This window comes from Pleurodeles waltl, chromosome 3_1 (assembly GCF_031143425.1).
Source record: "Pleurodeles waltl isolate 20211129_DDA chromosome 3_1, aPleWal1.hap1.20221129, whole genome shotgun sequence".
Taxonomy (NCBI): domain Eukaryota; kingdom Metazoa; phylum Chordata; class Amphibia; order Caudata; family Salamandridae; genus Pleurodeles; species Pleurodeles waltl.
The window spans coordinates 541065563-541093370 of record NC_090440.1 but is presented as its reverse complement, the minus strand read 5'-3'; the positions used below and the strand labels follow the sequence as shown (position 1 = coordinate 541093370).

Genomic DNA, 27808 nt, shown 5'->3' with positions numbered 1-27808 from the left:
ACATAGGTAGTGACCTATGTCCAGTACATGCATGAAATGGCCTTGCTGCACTCAAGAAGTCCATGAAAATGGTACTGGAGTTCATGGGGGCACATCTGCTAGGGCAGGGGTGCCCTCCACACAGGTATTTGCACCCTGCCCTCTGGTCTAGGAGGGCCTGCCATAGGGGTGACTTACAGTGCCCTGGTGCAGTGACCTGTAATGCGAAAAGTTGCATGCACCCTTTCACGCAGGCTGCAATGGGAGGCCTGCAGAACACTTTGCATGGGCTCCCCATGGGTGGCATAATACATGCTGCAGCCCATGGGGATACCCTGATACTCTAATGTCCTTTGTACCTAGGTACCATATACTAGGGACTTATATTGGGGCACCAGTATGCCAAATGTGGGGTGAAAATGGTACAAGTTACCAAGTTAAAAGGCAGAAAGCATAATCACTGGGGTCCTGGTTAGCAGGATCCCATTAAACACAGTCAAACACACTCACAACAGGCAGAAAAATGGGGGTAACCATGGCAAGAAAGAGGGTACTTTCCTACATATGGGTAGTGCAGGGCCCCCCGTTATCCCCCTGCACTCTGTTTCCTCCAGCCGTTTCATGGCAGTGCTATTGCCATGAAACCGCTGGCAGAGAAGGGAGTCGTAATCTCCAGGGCAGATTAGGACTGCCAGCACCGCCAGGCCAATGTTCGGTCGTAATCTGGCAGTGCTGGCGGTCCGACCACAGCGCTACCTCTGTGATCGTAATATGGAGGTCAGACCGCCACAGAGACCCTGGCGCTCATTGGACCACCATCATTGTAATAATGCCCTATATGTTGTAATGGGATTGTTTTGTTTTTGTTCTAATAAGGGAACCACCTGGCACTCTTCGCCAGGTGTGGATGGGGGCATTATGGGATAGTTGGAACATAGGCAGTTCTGATATTGTTAGTTTGTTCTTTGTTTTTATGTGCACACACAGGATACGCAATAGAACCCTTTCACCTCTAGTCGATGACTGTTACACAGTCCACAGGGCGACCAACTCTAAATATTACATTCATGTCCTGGAACATTAGAGGCTTAAACAACCCGTGCAAGGGGAAACAAGTCTTACAATATTTAAATAGACATGGTGCGCTCGTTGTGTTCCTGCAGGAGTCTCATTTATCACCTACCTTTAGCTGTACATTTTTTAAACAATGGGGTCCTCATCAGTATTACTCAGACTACAGCTAATACTCCAGAGGGGTCTGCATTTTGATCCATAAAACTTTACCTTTTCATCATCAGCACACTATTGGAGACACGAAAGGCAGATTCCTCCTGGTGCGAGGCATGTTAGAGGGCCATAGAATTGCAATACTCAATTTATATACCCCCAGTTTTGACACCCCAGATTTATTTTACATGCACATAGATAGAGAACCCGCAGATCACTTGATACTTAAGGGAGACTTCAATCTTCTCCAAGATACCCACTTGGACACTACATCCTCACATCCTGCCATTAAAACCCAATCCCTGAAAGTTTTACCTTATATATGCCATACCCACTCGCTGCGAGACCCTTGGTGGCTGTCTCCCACTACCGCGCTGACCTACACATTCTATTCTGGCCCTCATGATACCAGGTGTCACATTGATTTCTGGCTCATGTCGCCACTGACGTGGCCTTGCCTCCATTCTGTCTCCCACCTCCTGCAGAGCATCTCAGATCACTCTCCAGTTCGACTCAATCTATGCATTCCCTGCATGAACTACATGGAGTGTCCATGATGCTTTCCCACCGTGGCCCTGCATGATGAGGTATTCCCTAACCTCCATTCCGCTATTATTGAATGCTTTACCATCAACATGGCTTCGGTTACATCCAAAGCAACACTGTGGGAAGCTTTCATGGCCTACATTAGAAAGATCAATATAGCTACACACTCAGGTGTCATGCGAAATATCAACTGGGATATTGGCTGTGTTGAAGCTGTGCTTGTTGATATGGACAGCAGAGCCGCCTCGCGAACAACGGAGCACACTTAAATGCCCGGGCCAAATTATTGGATGAATTCAGGGAGCTGGCAAAGCGTGAGGCTAAGGTCCTGGGTAAATATGCCAGGGCGCGTCAGTATGGTCAGGGCGAGAGGCCTAGCTGTACCTTGGCATGCTGTATAAGGCCTCCCAGGTTGATTTCTATTATCCCTGAACTACAATGGCCCAGCAGCTCAGTGACCTCAGCGACTTCCGATGCAAAGACTCTACTATTTAATTATTACAAGCAACTTTGCGCCATCTGTGTACAGGGCTGCTCCCCTGAGATGCTGCAGTATTTGGAGGAGGTGGCCATGGGGTGGCTGAGTCCGGCGCAGCAGCAGTATATGAGCGAGCCTTTCACCATTGAGAAGGTAATGCTGGCCATTGATTCATTAAACGGTTCTAAGGTGCCTGGTACAGACGTGTTTACTGGTGTCTTTTATAAGGCATACAAGCACGTCCTGGCCCCCACCTTCTGGATGTGTACCAGGAGGGCCTTGGCGAGGGAGTGCTCCTGCCCACGCTTGGCAAGCCTGTGGTCCCTTTGTTATTAAAACCTGATAAGGACCCCACCTTATGTGGCTCATACCGGCTGTTGTCTCTTTTGAATATTTATAATAATATTCTGGCTAAGATGGTGGCTAACCGGCTGTCTCTGTTGTTGAACCAAAAAATCTCATCAGCTCAGTCGGGATTTGTGGCTCACAGATCCACGTCGCTTAACCTGTGCACATTGTATGTGTCCCTTCACATAGTCTCTCCTAAACTACCGACCACGTTTGCCCTACTAGATGCAGAGAATGCCTTGATTCTCTAGAATGGCCTTTGTAGAGGCCACCCTCTGTAAGCTTGGCATGCCCTGGGGCTTTATCTCCTTAATCATGCTGCTGTACTCCCCCCCCCCCCCCCCCCCTACAGCCCTTATTCGAGTTAATGGCAAACTGTCACCTGCTTTTCCTATCACTAGGGGAACGAGGCAGAGTTGCCTCCTGTCACCCTTTCTCTTCATAATCGCATTGGACCCTTTGATATGGCACCTCCAGGATTAACACAGAAAGGACTGCAATTCAAGACTGGACCTCTGTTGATCTCCTTATATGTGGATGACATCCTCTTGTTTCTCCACCACCCTCTCACAAACAGCCTGGTGCTTGTGGAGGTTGCCCAGTTTGGTGATTTCTCTGGATTACGGATTAATTGGCATAAATCTGAGGTGTTCCCCCCCCCCCTCACGGAGACAACCGCTTTGTGAGTTGTGAGTTCCATCTCTCCTGGCATGAGGACCAGGTTAAATATCTGGGTGTCTCGATACATTGAGATAAGGAACAAATACTTAGATTAAACTTTGGACCCGCAATAGAAAGATTAACGTACAGATAGACCGCCTGATCTGTCTCCACTTATCAATGTCTGGCTGCATCGCATAAATCAAAATGGTGGTGCTCCCACTTTTTCTGTATCTATTTGTCAACATACCGATCCCTCTCACCAATACATTCTTCACTACACTTCAGAGTTCTTTGTCACGGTTGATGTGGGTTCAACCCCACATGGGTTGGGAGGTTCTGACACTTCCATACGAACGTGAGGGTTTTGGGGTTCCCCGTTTTCAGCTATACTGTTTAGCCGCCCAATTTCACTACGCTTACCATTGGTATCACCCGATACCTGGTTACCATATGCCATACCAGAAAGGGATTATGTGTACCTCACCTGCTTTGGTTAGCCTTTTGTCCTGCAGCTTGTTATATTCAGCGACAATCCCACTGGGTAACAATCCTTGGCTACCTCTCACAGTAGAAAAACTAGTGCAACATATGCTTCGCTCTCTTCAACTTTCTACCATAGGTGACCTCTTCCCACATGATCATGTATTCTAGCGAATAGAGGATAGTCACTTTGTATCCACCAGGTATATGGATCATTTTGTCCTCCACTGTTTGCAGAGCACACTACAGGCACTTCTACCCTCTTATCCACTGGCACCCTCAGACTTCCCACCCCTCACACTAATTATCATGGCAGACTCCAGCGCTGGTTTAATTTCCAAGTTGTACCGCGCATGCCTTGAGCTTCTTCCTGTTAAAGATCGGAGGGTGCGGGAGGCCTGGGAGGAGGTCATAGGGCATTAGATTTCTGATAAGATATGGTACTCTTGCTGTTCCCAAACACGCACAGTTTCCCTCAAGCACAGGCATAAGCTTTTACATTATAAATTTCGCCCTAGAATCAACATAATACCCAATGCCTTAGCTAAACTGGACCTCTCTCGATCCTCTGCATGTCTGAAATGTAAAGTGAATAATGTAGATTTTGCTAATTTACCGTGGACATGCGGTGGAGTGGCGGTATACTGGAGGGACGTTTTTGCTACATTGACGTCAATGTTAGACACTACTGTTACCCCTGAATCCGTGATGTCGCTACTGGGATATTTGAAGGAAATTGCTAAACCTCTTAGATGCTTTGCAGCCATAGCCCTTCTCCTGTCTAGGAGTGAAATAGCTCTACACTGGGGTTCTGGGACATTGCCTTAGGTGCAGGCATGGCTTCAGAGTCTCATTTACTGTGATACAACTACCAAGACAAATGCCTCTCTGCAGCCCCCTGCTTCATGTCCGAAGGATATTTGGCAGCCTCTGAGGGACAACATGTTGACCCTGAATGACCCTGAGATGTCGGACACTCCTGTCCATGAACACTCTGCCGCCCAGCACATGCAGCTATCTGAGATGGAGGCCTCGTCACATTTTGACTCTTTGACCTCTCAGTGTTAACGGTACATAATGTACATCATCCTATACAACCTACACATGCTGTTATCCGCCCTATTTGCTTATTCTGTGTATAGTTCAGTATGTGTATATATATCTCGAAATATGTTTGAATATTGGCGCATTTGGGGCATATGTCTGTCTCTGTTGGGTGCACAGCTTGTTACTCTTTTTCTTTCTTGGTTGCAAAACTTAATAAAAAGAAGTTTAAAAAAATGATCACTCAGCTTTCTATGGAAGGCCAGGCCAGAGCCACAGTTCCTTGCACTTGTGGATTAGGTCTGGGGAGGCTCCCCACTGTTCACTTAGCAGGTATGTCCAGTATCATTAACTTCAGTCAAGAGCAGTGCATGGAAAAGACACAATTTTCATGTATCCTTCCATGTAGAGCAGCCACCTTTAGCACAATGTGTCATAGTATGTTGTAAAGATGAAGATTATTGCAGAGCCCAAGCACCATTTCATTGGTTCAGCACTGTGATTTGTTGTCAATCATGCCCCCTTCTAGGCTCAAAGGCTGCAAAGCTCAGCATACCAGAAGGAGGCTTCAGGCCGTCACAATTCCCACTGGGTCAGCACCCATATTGCCTCATGCCACTGTCTGTACATAACACACTTTGTGGCTCTGATTTCTCCCTAATTTTAGGGGTTACATGTGAACTCCACCTGTCCTCCACACCTTCTCCCTTTTCTGGGCGTAGCAGACCTGCAGCAGATTGGTGGATCACCACTATCCTTGTGGTTGGTGCATGTATACGTTTTCCGCTGCATTTTATTTCTACGCTGCCTTATGCACATCTTGCTGCATTGCAGTAGTTGTTGTCTCCAGGCAGATTGGGCTCCTCTACGTCAGCTGTTGCTGCTCAGCCAGACAATGTTCCTCCAGGGCCCCCCTCACCTTCTCAGCAAGCGCCGAAAGATGCCAATGGACAAATGCCACCTTATGCCCCCACTGCTTTGGGTTGTCTCTCTGAGGGCCACAACCAGTTATTGAACAGTGTAACTAGCTGCAGCCTTGCCATCTGTCAACCCTTGATGTGGCGTCCTCTGACTTTTCTGTCACCATTGTAGTTGCGTGCTTCATCTTGGTTTAGGCCTGCAAGCACATAGCCAGTGAACTTAGCCATAGCAGAGCTTGTCGATATGCAGTTGTGAAAGAGGTCTCTGTCTGTTTCTGTAGGGCCGCCACATCACCCTTGCCACCACTTTGTCCAGAATTACACCAGATATCCTCAGATTTTAGACAGTAGGCCTCATCACAGCCTTTTCAAGACACATCTGGTCAGGTCATTCATGGCTACACCTCCATATGCATTATTTTTTAACAAACTGTGCACCCAAACAATATTGGCATAAGGCTACATTTGGTTTAAAATCCTTATTCCCTCTCATGGTCCTGCATCTCTGCGATTGCCTTCTCCTTGTCTACTTCCTCCACACCTGGGTTATGTCCTGGTGTTTCTCCTGGTCTGGTCCACTCCTGAGTCCTTTTCCTGTCCTTAGCTGCCTTGTCCCAGTCCTTCTGGCCCTCCTCATATTCTTGGTTATCTAGGCCTGGTAATCCTTTTTTAGATCCATGTTCTCCTTGACTTGGTCCTTCTGGTGCTTGTGGTCATGGCTGTCTTAGGCTTGGCCCTTTTCCTCATGGCTCTGGTCCTCCTTTGCATCCTTTTCATGTACCTTTTTGTCCTCCTTTTTGTCTTCTGGTCTTCCTCTTGATCTGCTGTTCCTGGCACAGTTTTTCATGTTCCCCCGGTCGTTCTGAACAAAGTTATCCTACTCCTGGTTCTCCTGGTCTTGGTCATCTTCCAGGCCTCAGTTCTATTCTTGGTTTTTCCTGATCCTGTTACTGGCCTTCCTATGTCTTCCCACTGGCACTGGTCCGGATGGTCCGGACCATCTGGTCTTCTTTTTCTTGGTGTTGGGCCTTGATCCCCTAGGCCATAAGGTCCCTATCCACACTCCACTGAGATGAAAAACAGAAAACGTGGCCTTCTCTTTAAAAAGGACAGTGACGAGAGAGCATCTGCATTCGTAACATAGAGAATAAGACCCTCCAGATACACTAGCACCCAGAAGAGTTTTTTGGGAGTTCTCAGGTTTAAGGGATGGTAGGTGAAACAACCAGTTCTCATGGAGCAGCATGCCTCATTCAGGGGCCACCTAAAACTGGAAGAGCAAAGATAACCTGGTTATGTTGTTAATGCTAGGCAAAAATTTGCCAACATCCTGACGAACTGCTTCGGGGTGTCTATTTTTCAGAAGTCAGTAAGGAAAGGAGAGGCATAATCTAGTTAGGACACTGCCAATGGGTCTCATCTGTCTCCTTGAGATCCTGAGGAGAGAGAATCTGTTTTAAATTCTTGAGTTTTTTAATAGGAAATCTGGGAAAGCTGTCATGTGTCTTTCATGGTGTACAGTTTCTTCAATAACCAAGCACAGGAATTGTGCAGTAGCACTCAGTTTGGTAGTTCAAGTTCAAATTCAAAGTATGTTTATTTGATCTTACAGTTCATCGCAAATACACAAATACTCATCAGAAAAACTTTGGACATTAATACAAATATGGTTAAAAACCTATCTTTAGTACAAAATGAACTGCTGCAATAAAGTGTGTTAGCTTAGCAATGTGCTACCTCCACTGCCTTTACCCCTCCATCGGTTTTCTGCCTCATATAGGGCAATTTGAGGGATGTAATTCACCACAATACACAAAAACATATCATAAGAAAAAGAACTTTAAAACATTGTTACATAATCAGTTAAAAAAAACATTGCTTCAGTGCAAGGTGAGCTACCACATAAAGTGCATTTACTAAGCAGTGAGCTCCCTCTGCTGCCGTTACTGTTGTATCTTAGCAAGGCTTGGCTGCTAGAGCTCTGGCTGCCAAGTTCTAGAGTGTAGAATGTTTTCATGTGAAGGGGGCAGCAGTTGCTGCAGGAGTGGACACAGAGAGGACGTGTATGGGGTTGCTTACTCTTATCTAATAAATTGAGCTTCAACCACATCTTGGATCCTGGATTATTCTTAAAATCTGGCAACGAGGATGGGATCCACAAGTTTATTGAGGCTCAGGATTTAATTTATGGACTGGGAACAGTTTCAACACCTGTCCTTGTGCATTCGATGTGTGCTGTGTCATATTGTGGACAAGGAAGGAACCGGTTGTGACTGGCATGGCCGACTGCTACTGGACCTACATCGTGTTGTGATTTCTTGGACTCCTGTGTCTGTGGTGAGGATTTTCTCTGTGCGGTGCGGGACATCGTGCGCGACCTCAAGTAAGCGTTGGATGTACGGGGAGCATTGTGGACCCACGGGCGCAGGTGCTGATAGCATTCCTGTACTCAACGAGCGCACGGTGTCTGGGTGTGCCCAACAAGCGCCACGGTGTCTGGGTGCAACGGTAGAAGGAGTCGTGGTGTGCCGTTGCATTGGAGAAATAGACACACGTGCGTCAGCTTGGAGCCGCGGAAGGCTTACAACGCTTTCCTCTGCAACTATGTGACGCTGAAGGCGCATGGTGACATTGGAGCGTTCCTAGGAAACAAAGGACGCTACGACGTGAAGCGTCAGTTCACGGATTGCTGGAGCGTTCCTAAGCAACAAAAAGGACGCTACGACGTAAGATGTCATGTTCATGGATTGTAGTGGCGTCAGTTTCCAGGACAACGTCCAGGACAATGCCCTGGATAACGCTAGGCATTGGCAGCAAGAAGGATCATTGGTGGCTTAGGAATTCGAGGCAGAACGGACTATGTGACGTCTGAATTGGCGGCAGATTCAGTTTTTAGAGGACGGTGACTACCTTTATTATTTTAGTTTGTTTTTTGTGAAACTGCAACGTTGTATATGATCTTTATTCTGATTGTTATGTAAATTGCGTGATTATTTGGAGTAGAGCTATTTCTAGGTTATTAAGGGAATTGAATCAACACCATGGATGCATCCATCTTAGCCCCAAGGACGTTTTTACAAAATCCTGGAACTCCAGTAATGGCCTGGGAGGATTGGTGGGAGTCCTTTTAAAGTTATTTGGAGGCTGTGGGGGGTGCAACTTTTGAAGCTTTGAGGAAACTTGCACTTTTGAATCATTGCTTGGGAATTGAGGGTAGGAAGGTTTTAAAAACTTTGCCCAGAGCTATGCGTGGTGGATCTAGCATCCATGAAGGGGATGGTGAGGAAATGTCTGAAGTTGAAGAAGTGGTGACTGATGTGTATGTGAGTGCCATGAAAGCTCTTGAGGATAACTATGGCAAAAAACTAGTAATGTAGTGGAGAGACATAAATTCTTTTCAAGAGTTCAGTTGCCGGGGGAGACTGTAGAGCAGTACATATCTGCGTTGAGAACATTGGCTGTTACATATAAATTTAAAGATCTACATGAATAAATTGTGCGTGATCAATTAATAAATAGAACTAATAATGAAAAGATTCAAGAAAAGCTTTTGGAGCTGAAAGATCCATCCTTGCAGAAAACGATTAATATAGCAAGGCGCATAGAAAACACATCTAGGTATGTCAAAGAGTTGAACAGTGAGCGTTGTCAAGAGAACACAGGCAATGGGAAAGTAAATGTAGTCGTACAAGGGACGTAATGAAGTCACTGCGAGGGATAATGTGAGTGCAAAGGAAAAAAGTTTATGCTATAGGTGTGGTAGTACCAAGCATATGGCTGATGCGATAACGTGCTCAGCATCCAAGGCGAAATGTTTCAGATGCAAGAAAGTGGGACATTGTTCCCGAATGTGTAAAGCAGAGCATTTGAAAGGAAATGGACAGAGGGTGAATTTGTTTAATGTGTATGATAGTGATGATGCGGACGATGAAACGGATAACGATGCTATCGAGGTACTGGTAGTATCTGATGGTATGATTAATACTTCAAAGGTTATTGGGGTGGTAAAGGATAGGTATCACCCTCCTAAATGTTTTATGGAAATCAATGGGGTCAATATCCTTCTATGGTCAGATTCATGTTCACCCTACACCATAGTTGATAAACAGGTGTGGAAGGATATGGGTGCATGCGAATTGTTACCTGGCTATGTGGAACCGGAAGGTTATTGTGGGACTAGGTTGCTTATGGAGGGTTACTTCAATGGTCAATTAAAATATAAAGATAGAATGGCAGAGTGCAAGGTGTATGTGGTGGAAAAAGGTAAGGCACTGTTGGGTTGGAGAGAACAAAAAGCTTTGAGCATAATTTTAGACCCTAACCACCTGGATCAGGTACTATTTACTGCAGCTGGAAAGATAGATGTATGGCGTGAACAATTCCCTAAGTTGTTTGCAAAGGAGTTAGGGTGCTTAAAGAAATTCGAGCATCGCATAATTGTGAAATCTGGGAGTGTGCCCTAGTAGCACAAGGTACGAAATGTTTCTTTGGCTTTGAGAGGACAACTTAAGGAGGAGATGGATCGGTTGTGTGCAGCTGGTGTAATTGAACCAATTGAGTCATCTGATTGGCTTAGTCCCATAGTTCTAGCTCGGAAACCGAATGGGAAGGTGCGTATGTGTATGGACTTGAGAGATCTCAATCAGAGCATTTGGGTAGACCGCCATCATTTACCTCATATAAATGTGATGATTTTGAGTGTCAAGAATGCTAAGTATTTTTCATCCATCGATCTTTCGAGTGCATATCATAAGATAAAGTTACACCCAGAGTCAAGGGACCTCACCTCATTCATAACACCAGAGGGTGCATTCCAATTTTTACGTATGCCCTTTGGATTGGCTTCAGCCTCCTTGGTGTTCCAGAGGCTGATGAGTAAAATCTTAGAGGGAGAAGGGAAAGTTTTGGTGTTCCAGGATGACATTTTAGTGTGGGGTGCCAGTGAAGAGGATCACAACCACAGACTGGAGAAAGTGTTGTTCAAATTGCAGGATGCCAGTTTGACTGTGGGAATTGATAAATGCAAGTTTGGGGTTCAACAAGTGGATTATTTAGGACATACGTTGTCTGCAGATGGTGTGAAACCCAAGATGAAGCATTTGGAAGTAAGAGTCCGCTCCAGCTCCGGTAAATAAGGAACAATTACGTTCATTTTTGGGATTGGCTGAGTATTACTCCAGGTTTGTGCAAACTTTTGCTGATAAGGTGCATGTATTGAGGGAACTAATGAAAAAAGGTATATGATTTGAATGGTCACCTGAGTGTCAGGAGGCTTTCATGAATATTAAATCGGATATTGTACATGCAGTGGCGTTGACACCGTTTGATTCGCAGGATATGTCAATAGTGATGGTAGACATTAGTGCTTATGGGCTTGGAGCAGTCTTATTGCAGAAGAATAGACAAGGGTATGAAAGGATCATTGCTTTTGCGTCTCGTTCCCTCAAAGGGGCGGAATCCAATTACTCTGTGATCGAAACAGAGGCGCTAGCGTGCTGGTGGGGTGTGGATCACTTCAAGACGTATCTTTGGGGAACTACATTCGAAGTAAGAACGGATCAGAAACCGTTGATTGATATATTCACAACCAAGGAAGCTGGCAAAGCGGCACCTAGAATAGCCAAATGGTTGTACCGTCTGCAAGAGTATAATTTCAACTTGAATATGTTCCTGGCAAGAAGAATTGTAGTGTTGATTGTTTATCTAGGTTGCCGCTACAGAATAGTTGTGGGGGCACTGAAGAAAGTAGTGAGAAATGGTTAGTGGCAAATGTTGATGAATCTTGTCAGGGTGCAATAACAGAGGAGGAATGGAAGCGTGCCATTTTGGAGGATGATAAGTTAAAGCAGATTTCTACGCAATTGTCCAAGTCAGTTGGACCTGCAGAGGGTGGAAGGTTGGATTATGGAGAATACAAATTGGTTTGGTCGGAATTGTCAGAATTGGATGGCATTTTGAGAAGAAATGGGAGATTAGTAGTTCCCACTAGTTTGCGTGTAAGACTGCTCACGCTATTGCATGAAGGACATGCGGGTATGTCGAGCATGAAGCGAAGAGCTCAAGATGATTTCTGGTGGCCTAGAATGGATAAGGATGTGGAAAGATTTGTGCGCGCATGTGTAGCATGCATGTGTAGTGACAAAAGTCATAAATCCGAAGAAACAACCATAGTAGCTTCTCAATTTCCGGAGAAGCCCTGGCAAAAATTAGCTATTGATATTTGTGGTCCATTCAGCAGCAGAGGTGTAGAAGGGAAATGGGCCATTGTGCTTGTTGATTATTTTTCTAAATGGCCTGAGGTGGCGTTTGTAAGGGACATTAAGTCTGAGTGTGTGATAAGTTTCTGTGAGGAAATCTTTAGGAGAGAGGGCTACCCTGGGTGCTTGGTTAGCGACAATGGTCCACAGAGAGGACTGCCCTGGACTAAAGGACCAAGAAACTCCCGTTAACAGCGGCCCTGTTCAAAACCTGCAACTTTTTTGCAACAAAGAAGCAACTTCCAAAGACTTCACGTTTCCCGCCGGAAGCATGAGACTTCACACTCTGCACCCGACGCCCCCTGCTCGCCCTGCAGAAAACCAACACCTCAGGGAGGACTCCCCAGCGACTGCGAGCCCGTGAGTAACCAGAGATGACCCCCCTGAGCCCCCACAGCGACACCTGCAGAGAGAATCCAGAGGCTTTACACTGTGTCCACTTTGAAAATAGCTTATTGCCATTTTTACAAAGACTGTACATGATATTGTTTTCATTCAAAGTTCCTAAAGTATCTAAGTGAAGTACCTTACATTTAAAGTATTACTTGTAAATCTTGAACCTGTGGTTTTCAATATAAAAACCTATTGGCCTGGAGTAAGTCTTTGAGTGTGTGTTCCTCATTTATTGCCTGTGTGTGTACAACACATGCTTAACACTACCCTGTGATAAGCCTACTGCTCGACCACACTACCACAAAATAGAGCATTAGAATTATCTCTTTATGCCAGTATCTTACATATAAGGGGAACTCTTGGACTCTGTGTACACTATTTCTTACTTTGAAATAGTATATTCAGAGCCAACTTCCTACAGTAAGGTGGCAGAGTATCAGGAAAAGTATGTTCAAAGACACAACAACAAAGTTAGGAAACATTGTTGCAAGTTCAAAGTGGGTGACTGGGTGAGGACTGTGTTGGTAGGTGTACGAAAACACAACATCAGTAAATGGTCTGAACCTAAGGAAGTTAGGAAAGTGTGGGGCAACTGTGTATGGTTGAGCGATGGTAAGAAATGGAATTTAAGGAAAGTCACATTGTGCAATGAATTGGAACCGAAGATGTGGAGGGATAAGGTTGGCAATGAGGAATCCCTCATGGACACTAAGGAGGTTCGTGGAGGAAGCCATGGGGAGATAAAATCATCTTCAATGCTGGAACGAAGACAAGGAAGGCACTCCAAGGTTAGACCAAGCTGGTGGAATGAATATGATACCAAGATGTAAAATTCACAGACTTTATTATTTACGGACTTTATTAATTATAGGTGTATGGAAGTGTTAATTCGTTTTTTGTTCTTTTCTTACGGTTGTGTAAATTTTGTTTATGTTATAATTTACATGTGTTTGGGAAGGGAGATGATGTTGTATCTTAGTAAGGCTTGGCTGCTAGCGCTCTGGCTGCCAAGTTCAAGAGTGTAGAATGTTTTCATGTGAAGGGGGCAGCAGTTGCTGCAGGAGTGGACACAGAGAGGACGTGTATGGGGTTGCTTACTCTTATCTAATAAATTGAGCTTCAACCACATCTTGGATCCTGGATTATTCTTAAAAGTTACCCCTCTATCGATTTCCTACTTTGTATGGACATTTTAAGGAAGCAGCACATGCTAAAACGGATATCAAGACTGCCTAATATCTGAAGATCCATTAGGGTCTCCTTCCATTTCTTTAAAGCAAATTATTTCAGAATATGCTTAAGGCAGATTTGGAAGAAACAACAATAAATAAAAAGAACATAAAATGCAACATGCATTGCTCAGCCAGCCTGTCACAGGGACATGCTGGTAAGTTGCTGTCCTACACCTTCGCCCCATCAGAAAAGCACAAAAGATGCAACACAGTGCCTGCCCTTAATCTATAAAGAAGGGACCTCTCCCACATTGATATCTCCAGAGTTAGGCAAAATGCTAAATCAACTGGTGTAGTGAAATAGTTATGAAGAGAGTGCTTACTAAAATCCTCCTCTGTACTTTAGAGAAATTGAACTCTGTATGGCAGGACTTTACTAGCTTCTTATCATGTTTTCTTTATGTATCATGGGCAATAAACATTTCATGGAGACCAATGTCAGTGAAGGACTTAGTAACGTATTTCCACCAGGGAATGGAAAAACCCTTGTCTAAACTGAGGCAATCTAAAATAACTTCTCTATTAAGACTTGCTTCAGTATTAGTCCGCACACTCACCCAGTGCATGAGCGGGCCAATTTAATTCTGTCTGAGACATAATCTAAATTAAGTTCAGAGTGTAGGATAAAATGGGGGCTGGAAGGCAGAAGATTCAGTAATCACTGGCAGATCCGATTTTCTTCCACCTCTATGGAAGAAACATTGTAGGACCCCCAAACCCCTGCTCCATATGTAGCTGTTGGGACACACTGCAAATTAAAAATCTTGATGTCGGAAGAAATGGGACCTGACCTCTGAACAAGATTGACTGGGGACATGCCGCTCTGCCTAATTTCACGTGTGCTGCATAGTCAGTTTGGTAGTATTGTGTTGACATGAGAAAGAAAAGAAATGCAGTCTTTAAGGCTTTGCTCTTTAGGTGTTTTCAGTATATGCATACATGGATGCAGTGCAGAAAAGATTTAGTGTTGGGATTGGATTTATGGAAATCTACTTTGAAATAGATTTGGGTGTGGTTAGTACACTGGTGAAATCAAATGCAAAAACCTTAAGAAGTTCATCATGTAGTTCAACATGGTGATTGAACAAGAAAGGTGCTAGTATTGAACCACAACAAATGGGGAATTATCAATTTTTTTACACTCTGGAAGCATTCTAAGGGGTGGCGCTGAAACGATTTCAAGGCTGAAGGCTTCATTCCTATCTTGTTTTTTGGAGTGTTCAGGAAATTTGGTGATCTGCTGTGTAGAATGCTGCAGTTGGATCCAGTGAGATAAACATGACACAGGTAACTCTCATTTAAGGTGCAGAGGATATAATTGATTCGCATTAGTGTCCCAGATTCCGTACTGTGGGCAGCGCTGAGACCTGACTGAAGTATGCGCAATAGGTAATTGGCCCACGTATGATTACTTATTTGGGAAGTAACAGATTTCTCAGTAACCTTTGTAAGAAAGGCAAGACCAGTGGTGGGGCAGGTGTTTTTACCGTTAGTGGGTTTAGGCATCAGTGAGTCCTTAGGTTTCTTAAGGAGGGGTTTAATAGGCACAGCCCGAAGGGAATGTTGTAGAAACCCGTTTTTAAGAGAGGATTTTGTGCATAAATGTGCACATTATTGTAAGTTATCTGTGGCTTGCACAATAACTCTATCTGTTTCATAAAGGATAGCTTTTTGTGTAACCTGTAAGATATCTCAGAATCCATACAATATACAGGATGGCTTTGAATAATTGTTAACATGAAGGAATTGTCTTATATGTAGCATGAGCTTGTTTTGCTCTGCTCTTGAATTAAATTATATTGACTACAAGAAAACAAAATTTAGAAAATCTATCACACCACACCTTAAATGGGACTGTAAAAAAATGAGGCATGATTTAGAGAAGCAGGAAGATTGTTCAACCAGGTGGCAGTGTAGCCACAATGTTGCAAAGCAATATGTCATGCTCTTAGGATACAGGAATCCTCAAAAAAGAGAATAGCATGGGATGGAAAGTCTCACAGGTCATTGAACAAGAGGTTCTTTGGTCACCTTCACAAATAACCTAATACAAGTTTAAAAAATAGAACTCAAAGAGAACAAGAAGGATGGGACCCAGAGTAAACTGAGTTATAACCAGAGAAAAGGAACATGTGTTATCGGTGTCCACCACATGCTGGAATGCTGTTTCGATTTTTGCAGGCTACACCTAGCGCATGTTCATTTTTGAGGGCCTCATCTGTGAAGTATTGTGCCCATTTCTAAAGGCCACCTCTAAATTTGTTATGTCAGGTTCTGCAGAGAAAATATAAGCTTACGTACCAACCTCTGGAGGCCACATCTGATACATTGAATCCACATCTTTAGATAGACAGTGACAGATTGAATTTAGTCCAGAGGCTGATAACTTAAATTACACAAAAAGGAAAAGTGTGGCTAAGGGTCCATACCTAAAATATTTTTTGCTTAATTTGTGAGAGAGAGGAGAAAAGTGTTATTAACAGAATATGTATTTGAAAGTAATAAAGGTGCAAACCTATTATTCACACAAATTGTATTTTTATGCCGTAGTGTAAACAACATTTGGTCAAAATAAAAAGAAATCTAACTTTTATAAAGGAAACCAGTGAGTAACAAAAATTCCATGGTTATGTTGTTTTGAATTAGCTAATCCTGCTTTCAATCAGATAGGTCCTACAGTATTGAATACAAACAGATTTTCTTTTTCTGTACAGTTAACCTCTTAGCTGCTCCTCCTCCCCCCCCCCCCCCAGTGCTGAGCCCTTTTTGGGCTATTTGGGGTAGTTCGCGCTTAGGCCTTCATAACTTTTTGTCCACATAAGCTATCCAAGCCAAATTTGCGTCCTTTTTTCCCAACATCCTAGGGATTCTAAAGGTACCCAGAGTTTCTGGGTTTCCGTGGAGGAGACCAAGAAAGTAGCCAAAATACACCTAAAATATATATATATATTTTTTTTAAAATGGGGAAAAAGGGCTGCCGAAGAAGGCTTGTGTTTTTTTCCCTGAAAATGGCATCAACAAAAGGATTGTGGTGCTAAAATCACCATCTTCCCCGCTTTCAGGCACAGGCAGACTTGAATCAGAAAACCACACTTTTCAACACAATTTTGGCATTTTACTGGGACATACCCAATTTTTACTATTTTTGGTGCTTTCAGCCTCCTTCCAGTTAGTGACAGGAATGGGTGTGAAACCAATACTGGATCCCGGAAAGCTAAGCATTTCTGAAAAGTAGACAAAATTCTGAATTCAGCAAGGGGTCATTTGTGTAGATCCTACAAGTTTTCCTACAGAAAATAACAGCTGAAATTTGTTTTTATTGAAATTGAGCTAAAAAAACTGCAATTTTTCTTAGCTTTTTACTCTGTAACTTTTTCCTGTTACCGTTACGTGTGCTGGACTCTTCTGGTTGCAGGGATATATATGGCTTGTAGGTTCATCCAGATCCCTAGGTACCCAGAGCCAATAAATGAGCTGCACCTTGCAATGGGTTTCATTCTATACCGGGTATACAGCAATTCATTTGTTGAAATATAAAGAGTGAAAAATAGGTATCAAGAAAACCTTTGTACTTCCAAAATGGGCATAAGATAAGCTATTGAGCAGCAGTGGTTATTAGCCCATCTCTGAATTCCGGGGTGCCCATACTAGCATGTGAATTACAGACCATTTCTCAAATAGACATCTTTTTTACACACTGTCTTACATTTGGAAGGAAAAAATGTAGAGAAAGACAAGGGGCAATAACACTTGTTGTGCTATTCTGTGTTCCCCCAAGTCTCCCGATAAAAATGGTACCTCACTTGCGTGGGTAGGCATAATGCACGCGACAGGAAAGGCAACAAGGACACATCACATTTTTACATTGAAATCTGACGTGTTTTTTGCAAAGTGCCTAGCTGTAGATTTTGGCCTCTAGCTCAGCCGGCACATAGGGAAACCTACAAAACCTTCACATGTTTGAAAACTAGACACCTAGGGGAATCCAGGATGGGTTGACTTGTGGGGCTCTGATCAGGTTCTGTTACCCAGAATCCTTTGCAAACCTCAAAAGGTGGCCAAAAAAACACTTATTCCTCACATTTTGGTGACAGAAAGTTCTGGAATCTGAGAGGAGCCACAAATTTCCTTCCACTCAGCGTTCCCCCAAGTCTCATGATACAAATTATACCTCACTTGTGGGGTTAGGCCTAGTGCCCGCGACGGGGAAATGCCCCAAAACACATCGTGGACACATCACATTTTGACAAAGAAAACAGAGCTGTTTTTTGCAAAGTGCCTAGCTGTGGATTTTGGCCCTTAGCTCAGCAGGCACCTAGGGAAACCTAGCAAACCTGCACAGTTTTGAAAACTAGACACCTAGGGGAATCCAAGATGGGGTGACTTGTGGGGCTCTGATCAGGTTCTGTTACCCAGAATCCTTTGCAAACCTCAAAATGTGGCCAAAAAAAACACTTTTTCCTCACATTTCGGTGACAGAAAGTTCTGGAATCTGAGAGGAGCCACAAATTTCCTTCCACCCAGCATTCCCCCAAGTCTCCCGATAAAAATGGTACATCACTTGTGTGGGTAGGCGTAGTGCCCGCGACAGGAATAGATCACACAATGGTCAATGTTGGTACTTACATGAGGCAACTGTTGACCCTGGGGTGATCCATTCCTTACGCAGGCACTAGGTATAGGCACTCAAGTAGGGTAGTGTTTTTATCAGGACAGGTGAGGAATCACTGGGTGGTAGGAATTTTGTGGAGCGCAGCATATTCCTGTAGTTTGTGTGACAGAAATGCAAGAAAAATAGAGTTTTTATTCAACATTTCAGGTTTGCAGGGTATTCTGGGTAAGAAAACGTTGGGGAATCCACACAAGTCACACCTCTGTGGACTCCCCCAGATGTCTAGTTTCCAGAAATGTTTGGGTTTAGTATGTTTCCCTATATAGCTGCCAAACCCAGGACCAAAAACACAGGTGCCTGCCTTACAAAACCAGTTTGTTTTGTGATAGATAATTTTGATGTCTCCACGGTACAGTTTGGGCAGTGGAATTCGGGGCTGAACTAAATTGGGGAGCTCCCAAGAGAGCACCCTCTCTGTGCTTGCCCCCGCATTCACCTGCTCTCTGGGTTGGGCTAACCCACTATTGCCCTGTTGCACAGACTGTGCTTGCGAAGGGACAACAGGACTGCCCTCATCACCTCCCTCACAATTTACTGGAAGGAGTTATCCAATGGGACTCCTCCAACTGAAAAATCACTCCCAGAGTCTGCGCCATTGTCCTATCCCTCAGATGCTGTCTCAGTATCTGCTGTCTCAGTGTCTGATCCTATGTCAGAGCTGTCCTCTATAAACAGAGTGACATCAGCAGCAGTCATCCATCAAGATGCCATCTCTGCTATTGGCTAAACTGTTGCTCTAAAACACTAGCCTACATAGACAGCCACAAAATTGCTGGTGTGTGTGTGATACGTGCCACAGTAGAGGCCACCTTACCTGCGCTTCTTCCCTCAATCAGCACGTTCTTTCAAGACACTCAAACACCTTGTCACATACCATTCGTCACAGTCTTTAGCACCTCCTGCGCCCAGTCCAACAATCATTATTGGTGCTCCCACTCCCATGTCCTCCTCCTCGGATTCCCCTATTACCACCCAGCAAACGTGCTCTTCATCTCTCCATAGCCACCCCCCACCCTGCACATACATTTCATTTGTATTATAGCGCAGGTAGTGGCTGACTTTACTAACGTACTCAGCTATTTACTTAAAATACAGATTTGCTCTTTGCAGTAGTCATATGAACCTTCTGCGCTTCTTTATGGCACTAAAACTGCCACTAGACAAAAGTCTGATCCTTTTGTAGCAGAAACATAATCACAAGACTTACTTGACTTCTTTATTGCTGCCTAAAAGCTACAGTTGAAATGCGTCAGTTGAAGTATGTGCACTGCTTTGAAGACGCAAGCTGCAACTGCAAGACAACTGGTGGCAAATATATATATATATTCATATATATATATAAGATATATATATAGATCACTTTTATATGTGGGTCTGGTTTTCCTGGGAGCCGATTACACCCCCCAGGGAAACCACACATGCACTGACAAAAGTGATATATAGATCCATCTATAGATATATCCATGTAGACAGGCATATCTATCTACATGGATTGATATATATATATACATATATATATGTATGTGTGTGTGTGTGTGTGTATATATATATATATATATATATATATATATATATATATATATATATATATATATATATATATATTTTTTTTTTTTTTTGTGGTAGTTGTAGGGTTTCCTTGGGGCCAAAATGGCCCACAGGGAAACCCTACAACTACAAAAAAAACATCCCCCCACAGGGGGGTCGCCCTGCCTATGGGCGACCCCGTCAATTTCGTAATTTTTTTTTTTTTCAAAATAAGCCCCTGGGGGTGGCGCGATCGCGCCCCCCCAGGGGGCCCCAAAATTTAAATGTAAAAAATATGGCCCCACAGGGGGTCGCCCTGCCTACATGCGACCCCCTGTCAATTTTGGTTTAAAAAAAAAAAAAAAGCCAAACATTAAAATTTAAAAATATGGCCGGGGGTGGGGCGGCCCGTTTTCCTAGGGCGACCAAACCCCGAAGTGAAATTCCTGGTGTCTAGTGGCGTTTCCTGGCCCTCGATCGCAGCTGTGCTTTCGGGAAAGTCTCCCCTTTCATACGAGGCCTTCCCGAATGTGGGGAAGGCCGTTTGGGGCCGTTTTCCCGCTTCCTGCTCCGATGGGGAAAACAACACAGTGACGTCAGCGCGCCGTCAGCGCGCCGTCACAAAGGGGCGGGTGGGGGGAGGAAGCTTCCGTGTCTCCCAGGGGTAAAAAAAAAAAAAAGAAAATCCTCTCTGGTGTCGGCTGCTGGTCGTGACCTGCACCAGGGAGGTAGTGCGGGTGTCGGCCAGTGGCCGACGCTCGCATCAAAGGGGTTAAATAAACATCTAAATCTAATAATAAAAAATCCTCAATGTGGCTATACATTTGCTGGACCAAAATGAGCGGTTGACCTTCAGATTCCTAAACAAAATAAGCACCATAAGAGAGACCAGTGTTTCTCAGTGGGAGGATAAGGTATCAACTTGGGTCCATCATGTGGGTCTAATTGGTTATGAGAGAGACACAGTTCTAAAGTTAATTTTCACAGATATTTGTGAAGTTTGTGATCAGCCCCTCGATGTGCTGGAGTGTTGTTCTAAGCTTAAGGTGTTGGTGAGCCAATTACAGAACAAGAAGGTAACTGGAGATTGAGAAGGTACACTTGCACACGGTTTGTTAACCGCCCAAGAGCGAAGTACCTCCATGAACATCACAGTGAAATACATCCAGTAGTCAGAGAGAGACAGACAGACACACACAGACACACCCCGCCCCAACAAAGGCAAAGAAACAGTAAGCCATGTTTTAAAACATAAACACTGAACAAAAATACCTCTGTTGCCTGCCTTCTTAATTACAAGGTGGAACAGTTAATGATGCTGTACATGATAAAGGTTGCAGCTAGTTATGGGTTACCTGGGCAAAATGTGTAACAATGACTAATTCGAAATGCAGGTTGCTTGTGTTGAAATGCTGGTATGTTTGCACTTTACCTTTAGGACACACAATTTAGAGCTAAAGTTTTGGTATTGTCATGGTTTCGATTGTTATAGTTCCTTGTTCTGGGTGAATACAGATGGAAAATTCCGATAGATGTTCTCGTGTGGAATAAAGCCCTCTCCTCCTTCGCTGTGTCCACTCCTGTGCAGTCTGGGGGATTTTTCAACCAGTAACCATGTAGCTCCTGTGGATGGGAGCTCTGCCAGGCAAAGCCCTTGTCTTTGGTGATATTTTTCTTGATAAGCCATGGAGGATTGTGCCTTGAGTGACTTTCTAACCTCTGCAGGGACAGGAGGATGCCAGGTCTCACTGGTATTGTCCAATTATCTTTCCTACTTTACTCCTTCAAGCAGTGGACAATATATGAATGAACACTTCACCAGACCTGTGCCTCCGAGTGGCGCTGTCACTATGCTGTAATGTCACTCCACAATAGGTTCCTGTAGTATAGAATGGTGCTTTTTATATTAACTAGAGGTAGTATTTGGTGCTTGTGTTGCAAATCCTTATTCTCCGAGCTACCATTAACCAGTTTTAAAAAATGATGCTATGTGGCAGGAGGCTCATATCTTCCTACATACTCGCAGTCTTGGAAGAGAACAAGAAGGGGGATGTGTATCTAAGTAGCCTCCTCACCATTTCCCATGGGTCTGCACATTAATATCCACAAACCACCCCCACAAATCACACATCCACAATCCAGCGCACACACTTCTAGCATCAATCATAGAGAGACTAGAAAGACTTGCTTACATCCTTAAAGGAAAATAATGTACCCAGTACGAGCAGCTCTTATTTAATGACTAGTGGATTTGCAAAAACAAGCACCGGTGTTGAGAATTAGGCCAGTGCCGAGCAATGAAAAACACTGGCACTAATTAAGCACTGACTGCATGGCTGCTTGGTCCTTAGTATACTTAAACACTGTGACGACCTGTCAGAAACATGGAACAAATAGTTCTTGTTCTCTCAGTATCAAGCATTACATAACATCACAGAGAGGCAGTAATACCGATTAGGCAATGGTATAGCTGGAGACCCTGTAGTGTCGGTGTTACTTTACAAGCTGTTATAATGGACTATTTGTGCAATAGCATTGGCCCAAAGGTATGGAATAAATGTTACACTTCACTGCCCAAAAGTATGGAATGAATGTTAATCCTCCATAAACGTATGCATTATCCATGAGATATTAATGTCATATGCCATGAGGATGGCTCAGTGAACTGAATGCTCGCCACTGAGAGGCAGCAGGGTTCTTACGTTAATAACTTCAGTACTGGCAACAAAAAACATTTGAAAAATAGTGATGGATGTAATGATTGAATTCATTTCAGCCTCTGGCGATTGCTCAGGCCGCATCCAAATCCATATTTTTTTCCTCACTGTGCCACCTCAGTTTTGACCCAGCCATATGCAAATCAGCCTTGACCCTACTCCTCACGGGAACAGTCCAGCCTGAACTGGCAGGTCAGGTCCTCCCTGAACCGGAACACAATCAGCCTAGGACTGGTTTTGCCCTAATTATGGGTTTATCAGCCAGGCATAGCTTGAGTCCAGTGGCATAGTGAGTACGGGACACACGTCTGGGCATCCCCGTCATAATTAGGGCATCAAAAATTCTGTCAAGGCAGACTCTGTCTTTGTTATTTACAACGATAAAAGTATTGTATTTATTGCTGTATAAGAACAAGCTATTTTTAAATATTGCGTAGTTCAATTGCAAGGTTTATCTAAATACCAGAAGCATGTCCCAGTTCATAATTGCCCTATTTGATTCTTAGGATACAATGAACATTTGAGGGCCGATGTCCAGGATCTGGATGTGCAGCAGAACCTTCAAATGGGCCGCTTGTGTGACATTTTAGGTAAGTTGCTAAAGAAATGAGCTGTGAGCCGTTATGCACTTGGTGCCAGGACTGGGGACACAAGATACGCCTATGGATGAAAAAAGGGTACAGTGCTGGAGACATAGGGGGTGATTCTAAGCTTGGCGGGCGGCGGTAGCCAGAAGACCGTACCGTGGTCAAAAGACCGCGGCGGTCATTCTGGGTTTCCCACTGGGCTGGCGGGCGACCGCCGAAAGTCCGCCCGCCAGCCCAGCGGGAAACACCCTTCCCACGAGGACGCCGGCTCAGAATGGAGCCGGCGGAGTGGGAAGGTGCGACGGGGGCAGTTGCACCCGTCGCGAATTTCAGTGTCTGCAAAGCAGACACTGAAATTCTTCGTGGGGCCCCCAGGGTCCCCGCGGCACCCCCTACCGCCATCCTGTTCCTGGCGGGAGACCCGCCAGGAACAGGATGGCGGTAGGGGGTGTCAGAATCCCCATGGCGGCGGAGCGCGCTCTGCCGCCATGGAGGATTCTCAAGGGCAGCGGGAAGTCGGCGGTACACCGCCGACTTTCCGTTTCTGGCAGCGGCTGAACCGCCGTGGTCAGAATGCCCAGCGGTGCACCGCCAGCCTGTTGGCGGTGCTACCGCCGACCTCCGCCATGGCGGTAATTACCGCCAGGGTCAGAATGACCCCCATAGTTTGTATGTCTGTGATTTACTTGTTACGTAGTTGGATAAGTAAGCTATGCGTCTTAGATATACACAATACAATGAAATAATCTATGGGTCCTTGATACACTAAATACAAAGCTGGAGAACCAATCTATGTTATGTTATGTTATGTTAGGCGTATTTATATAGCGCCTAACTGCCCAAAGGCTTCGTAGCGCTTCTTATGCCATCGCGGAGATGAACTATTTCTATTCGTTGAAGAATTTAGATTTTAAATAACCATGTTTTCAGGTCCTTCCTAAAGGAAGTTTCTTGTGAATTAGATCTTATACTGAAAGGCAGGTTATTCCACAGCACAGCACCTTGATATGCCAGTGATCTTCCTCCCCATCTTGCTTTCTTAACTGACGGTACTATGATCAGGTTAGCTGATGAGGATCTGAGTGGCCTAGCTGGAATATAGATCTTTGCCAGTGTTATAAGCATTTCAGGACCCTTGTTAAAAATGGCCCTGTGAATATGACATAGGGCCTTAAACTGAATCCTCTCTGCAACAGAGAGCCAGTGTAAGGATACGATTCCTGTTTGGGAATGTTTAAAAGTAAGCGTGCCGCAGCATTCTGTACTCTTTGTAGTCTTTGGATAACAAATTTAGGTGATCCTATAAACAAGGCGTTGCCATAGTCAATTCGCGAACCTATCACCGCCTGGATGACCAATCTTCTAGCCAAAAAAGGTAGTATCGGCACATAAGCGTAGGTAATGGCGCAAAAAAGCTCTCCCTACCTGCCATGTGTATTTGATATACTAAGTGCAGCGCTTGAGAGCCAATCTTTGTGTCTTTGCTATACTAAATGCAGTGCTGGTGAGCAACCAATGCATCTTTGATGTACTAAACACCAGCTGCGGCCCGTCCTTTAGGGTGGAGGGGCCACACCTCCCACCCTCACCTTTTGCCCCTCATGAAGAGTGTCTGTCAGGCTGAACAAAGGTCAGCCTGACAGACACTCTTCATGTTCAGGTCAGGCAGCCAGGAGCAGACATGGGCGATTTGCGCAGACTCCTGGCTGCGTGAGCTGAACTTTTCTGGACTGAGGAGGTCACAGCCCCAATCGTTCAGCAAAGGTGCCTCGAGGCCCTCCCCTGGGTGATGAGAAAAGCGCCACCCATTGACTTCGACCTGGGCGCTGCAGGTTTAAGCCCTGAAGCACCCATGGCGAGTGTCAATCAGTGACACTTCGTCACAGAGTGGGGTGGGGTCAGTGAGACACTCTGTGACGAGGCTGGGATTGCTGCCTTCTCTCATTGGATGACCTAAAGTCAGCCAATGAGGGAAGGCAGCAGTCCCAACCCTCCTGGGACCTCCGAGGCTGAAGGTAAGTGTGTGTGTGTGTGACCTTTTAAAATTAATGTTTGGTGCATGTGTGCATGTTTGAATGTTATGAGTGTTGTTAATGGATGTGTGTGCACGCGTGTGTGTGTGTGTGTGTGTGAAAGAATGAGTGTGTGATCTTTTAAAATGAATGTTTAGTGCCTGCGTGCATGTTTGAATGTTATGAGTGTTGTTAATGGATGTGTATGTGCGTGCATGTGTGTGTGAAAGAATGAGTGTGTGTGTGCTACCCGCCCACCCCCTCCCTCCTAAAGCTGCCGGCCACCACTGCTAAATACACTGCCGGAAAACCAAGCTTTAGATCTCCTAACCTAACATACATAGTACGGCGCTGGAGACCTGAGCTGTAGGTCTGTGAAATGTTTTGTATAGTGATAGAAGAACGAGTCGTGTCTGTGGTATAGCACTTAATGTCCCATAGAAAAAGCCGTGGGGAAGTAGTATACCAGTTACTGGCTAAGAAAGTTGTTGGTTTGTACATAGTTATTTTGCTGAAGGGATGAGCTGCTTTGAAGGGATGAGCTGTTTGTTTGAACATCGGGTGAAGTGCTGAGAAATTAACTCTGTGTCTGACATACTTGGTACACTGCACACCAAACAAGTAATGCATCATGGTACTCAGAAGGGAGCTGCGTGTCTCTGTAACATTGTACAGACAGAACTGGTCAATCTGTGTCTCTAGGACATGCTTGGCACAGTTCTGGAGAAACGGCGGGCTGTGCACCTATGTGACAAGCTAAAGACAGTGCTAAAGAAATTGTGTTAATGAATTATTAACTACTGGGTTTAGTGTTGGGGTTATAAGTTGTGTGTTCATGCAGTGAGGTACAATGCCAGAGTCGCTGATAAAGTAAGTACAGTTGGCCCAGAATTAGATATCCATTGCATGTTTTATTTTTCCTTCCTTTTGTAGCTATTTGTTTTCACTAATGTTCCTCATGCGTGCATCTTTTATCCTGGCGGAGTGTTTTGACACTTTTTGTCAGAAATTCAACACATTTTAAGGAAATTATTCATTTAAGACATAGCTTGTATCACATTGTCTAATGTACTATGAAGTTTGTAGTAGGAAATGCAATGTGACCTGCTATGCAGGGGCGGCTCCTCCATTAGGGCAGAGGAGCGTTCCCCCCCCCTGCCAGCAATGGCAGCTGCAAAACCTTTACAAGAAAACAATAATAAACTGAGTTTATTATCGTTTTTTTGTAAAGGGGTGGGACCACGGTGGTGACGAGCAGTGAGAGTGACTGCCTAGCACATTAGGCTCTTTCCAGCCCAGCAACACAGTTGCCGGGCTGGAGAGAGCTTGCACAGGCTCCAAGGCTGCCTGGGAGCACACTGGCTGGATGCTCCCAGCCAATCTTGATGCTGCTCTGAGCACCCTCCGGATTGGCCGCAGGGCAGGCTGGGAGCTCGTGCCTGCAGCCTGCGACAGAGGAGCAGCGCGGTGGCGAATAAAGGTAGATTAAAAAAAAAAGATTGAATTAATGTTTATTCCCACCCTCCGCGCACCACCCCACCCCTTCCGCGCCCTGCGAGCCACGACTGCTGCTATGCACTGTGATGGCGAACAAATCTGTATGTCTGTGATACAATTTTCATGGTACCCATGTCAAATTTTGTCAGGCCAGCCCCCGTACACTGCTTAGTGGGTAAGTGAGACTGACCATTACAAGGGTAGAGGTTTACCCCAAGAAACTTTGAGAAAAATGGCAAACGGTGCATTCTACAACATATTTTTCATTTAAATATTAATTTGGGAAAATGGCAAAAATGGTGCATTCTACAATACATTTTTTATTTAAATATACAATTGTATTACTGTTTAAAGTAAATGATGACCTTACAGTGCACCCGAATACCCAGTCATACCCATAGACATTCTTAATGAGAACACAAAAAATAAGATTTTAAGCATGAACATGAATCTAAATATACCATAAGTACACACATTCACTGTTAAGCACATTCCAGAGGCTGAGAACACAATGAAAGACCTTATTAAAGGATGTTAGCATCCTCCAACCAAAAAAGTAGCACGGCAGGGCCTCCTTTGGCACATGAGGCACCCAGTGCTGCATTATTTTTGCCCCCCGCCCTAATGACCTTTTCTTCCAAGATTCTCTCACCACCACTCTCCATCAGTGCCCCTCATTGCTTCATAACCCCTCTCTCGCATGTATTTCATTTGTTTTACAGCGCCGCTCATACCACTGTAAGGTGTTGGGGTATTTTACATCAAACATACAGAGAGTAATACAGAAACGAATAATGTGTGTAAGTCAGTGTATAGAAAATGTTACATAAGACAAAGGTGACTACAAGTTATAGGGTTCAAATGCCATCCATACTGGTAAGCATTTTTAAGAGTGTTTGTTCTGGTGAAGCACATATTCGAGATTCGCTGATAATAAATTATTTCTACCCAAACAAACCCTTTTAGCAACGTCAGTATAATGAAAGACTGGGAAAAATTTAACTTTCTAAGCTGTATCATGCAGTTTGCATGCAGCTCTTTGATGGTATTATTAGCTCACTGTGCTAAGTTACGATTGTAACTTATGAACTGCAAGTAATAAAAGGATCTCTATGATAAAAGCAGTAATCCACTTAGCTATCCACATAAAATACAGTTCTGTGAGCAGCATGGTACACATACTTTGCAGCAGGCATGCTCGCCCTCTGCACTACTTTAGATAAGTGAAA

General features: G+C 44.5%; 1 protein-coding gene across 2 annotated transcripts in view; it reads left to right on the top strand.

Annotated features, from left to right (window-relative positions):
• The window catches only part of IQCH (IQ motif containing H), a 613153-nt gene that overhangs the window by 280875 nt on the left and 304470 nt on the right, over positions 1–27808 (top strand). For both annotated transcript variants that reach the window (XM_069222867.1, XM_069222866.1), the window contains exon 11: positions 22990–23073. In XM_069222867.1, coding sequence (XP_069078968.1) covers positions 22990–23073 — 84 coding nt within the window. The remainder of the gene's footprint in view (positions 1–22989; positions 23074–27808) is intronic.